General features: G+C 29.8%; 1 protein-coding gene across 1 annotated transcript; it reads right to left on the reverse strand.

Annotated features, from left to right (window-relative positions):
• Window positions 1-2060: 2060 nt before the first annotated feature.
• LOC105450247 lies at window positions 2061-2686 on the reverse strand. The gene is made up of 2 exons (XM_011689997.1): window positions 2538-2686; window positions 2061-2431 (listed from the first exon to the last, which is right to left on the reverse strand). Exon 2 carries the CDS (start codon window positions 2416-2418, stop codon window positions 2083-2085), a length of 336 nt encoding a protein of 111 aa, XP_011688299.1. The 5' UTR covers window positions 2419-2431; window positions 2538-2686; the 3' UTR covers window positions 2061-2082.
• Window positions 2687-2692: the final 6 nt, after the last annotated feature.

The raw sequence follows: 2692 nt of genomic DNA on the forward strand, positions 1-2692 counted from the left end.
ATCCTGCGATAACTTATAGGTCAAAATATATTTTAAATAGCCTGTTTCTACGTATGCCTGGTACATCAATTTTAAACTTTCCATATTTATGATAAACCCAAGGAAACCGGTTTTTATTTTTGATTCAATAACTGGTTGTTCATTAAGTTTTAAAGTAATGGTACTAAAATAATGGTTTGCTTCCGCAAAAAATTGAAATATTTTTAAGTATGTATCCCGCATTAAAGGCTTCTTATAGTTATAAGAAAATAAATTTCTCGAATTAAAGCAATCGAATAAGTTATTGGCCATTCTACAATATCGGGCCGTTGTAGCGCATCCTACGAAATCAGGATGTCCATCATTTTCGAGTTGTTCAAATGCTGTAGCACAACTTTCACTTAGTGTTTGTACTGCTAATTTAACATTCATTTTATTTTTGTACCATTGTATATGTTTACGAGTGAGTTTATTAGCTAAATGGAAGCCGCCATTCTCTTGCAGTTGAATCAATTTTTCAAAGTATTCAAAATTAATAACACTTCCCTGCTCGTCGTACAATTTTTTTTTTGAAGCGATAGCATTTCTTATTAATTTAAACATATGCGCACTATCAAAAAATATAAATACGTTATGCATGTCCACCGGATGCAAAAAAAAAGTCTTGTTATAAATATCGACATCTAAGTACTTGCACATACTTATATTTGATGACAATCCGTCAAAGGTTAATGCGATGACTTTCACTCCTGATGAAGCTACAAATTCAAGAACTTTCTTCGTAATTTCAGCACGTTCTTCTGCTGTTAATCCAGCTACCAAAAAATAGGCTACGGGTATCTTCCAGCGTTCGTTAATCCCGGTAAGTAAATATACCAGAGCTTCCTTCGCCATGGGTAGACTCTCAGGATTCTCAATTAAACCTCCGTGATCTACGTATCCGATGAACCGCTTTTTAGAGTTACTCCATTGCACTTGTTTACGTATAGCCATTTCGTCCATCGTTAAGCAGGCAAATAATTGTTTTTCACCTGCTTCTTCACTTTTTTTCTTTAAAATATTTAATGATTGTTGCGAGAACCCAGGTGAACCGTCGATATTGCTATACCACGCACGTATTGTGGAAGGGGCAGGTAACTTATTTTGGAAAACTTTTCGAATGTAATTGTACGCTTTCGGACTGTAGAAGTTAAGTGTAAGAGCAAACGATCGAAGCTGCGGTGAATATTCACCATTCGTCTTTCCTTTTTGCAATTCCTGAATAATCGTAGTCTCATCTGAAATGGCCTGCACATTTCCAATTATTTTGTTAATAAATAAAATACAACAAATAATGTAGAAAAATCTATAGGTATTACAAATATAAATGTATTGGATAATTTCGTGTAAATATCACTATTACATCGGAAATACAAAATGTAACTTGAGAGATTTATTTTTCTATTACACTCTATATTTGGAATATACTAATGTAAAAAAAATATACAATATATATGTTGATATAAAACTATTTTCTAATAAAGATAATTTTGTCTGTTATAATCTTTGAGTATAAAATTATTGACATTTGTAAGGCATAATAATACTAATGACACTATTTAATTAGCAATAAAAATACAATATTCATACATAATTTTATAAGCGAGAAGAAAGACGACAAAAGGCTAATATAGCAATCCATACTTATATAATCAAAAGTTATAATTACTAAGTTCACGATAAAAACGATTTAAATATTTAATACATGATGTTAAAGTATAATTTACAACAGAAATGAAAATACATGATTTCGTCGGTTATAATCAATACGATACTGTAATGGTATGATTTCTTCCAGTTACGATTCTAAAATATTTCAGCTTTCAATTAATTATATTTTACAACTACAATCGGAAAAACTTAATTTAAGAGAAACTCATATCTTTTCTCAGTTTTTATGTTAGCAAAAATTTCATTGAATAAATGGAAAATTTTGCATTAAGAAAAGTTGAAACTCATGTAAAATCATGACATTCTCATTATTTAAAATGTTTGTATGTTTTTTTATTTGTTTGTACATTTTAAAAATAATAATAATATTATGATTTTACATGAGTTTACTTTTTAACTTACTTGCATAATATCACATGAATTTTCAGAAAGTAAATGTTCTTTTTTTAGTTCTGCTAGTAACTGAGACAAAGATTCTATTTTTTTCTTCTGACGACTTTGTTGAGTTCTGCAACGTTTGATGATCTTGTCCTTTTCCTGACACTTTTGCTTTAACATTTTTATTATACGATGACTTGTCTTTGGTGTCATTGTTTGTAGAACATTGTCATCAATATCACCAGGGTAGCGAACTAACTTCTTCGGAGTTTGTAGTATGTATTCGTTGACATCTTTATCCAAATTCATCATTTCATCGTTTAAATCATTATTCTTAGGACAACTTTCCATGGATATTTCCAAGCTGCAAACATATAAAAAAATAATTACGGGTTTTTTAGTATATCATGTAAACATTGTTTTGTTAATTTTTATAACATACAATAGATACAATGCAAATTATTACATACCTTTGATTTTGATTTTCAGCACGTGGAAATATACTTGGTACAGAATTTTGTTTTAAACGAAAAGATAATCCACATTGTTCGAAGCAGTCCAAGGAAAAATGCAAATTGCAAATCCTGCTGGTTTTTGGGAACTGTGTAATTTCTTGATTATTCAA

Source organism: Wasmannia auropunctata, unplaced genomic scaffold (genome assembly GCF_000956235.1).
Source record: "Wasmannia auropunctata unplaced genomic scaffold, wasmannia.A_1.0 LD336064.1, whole genome shotgun sequence".
Lineage (NCBI taxonomy): Eukaryota > Metazoa > Arthropoda > Insecta > Hymenoptera > Formicidae > Wasmannia > Wasmannia auropunctata.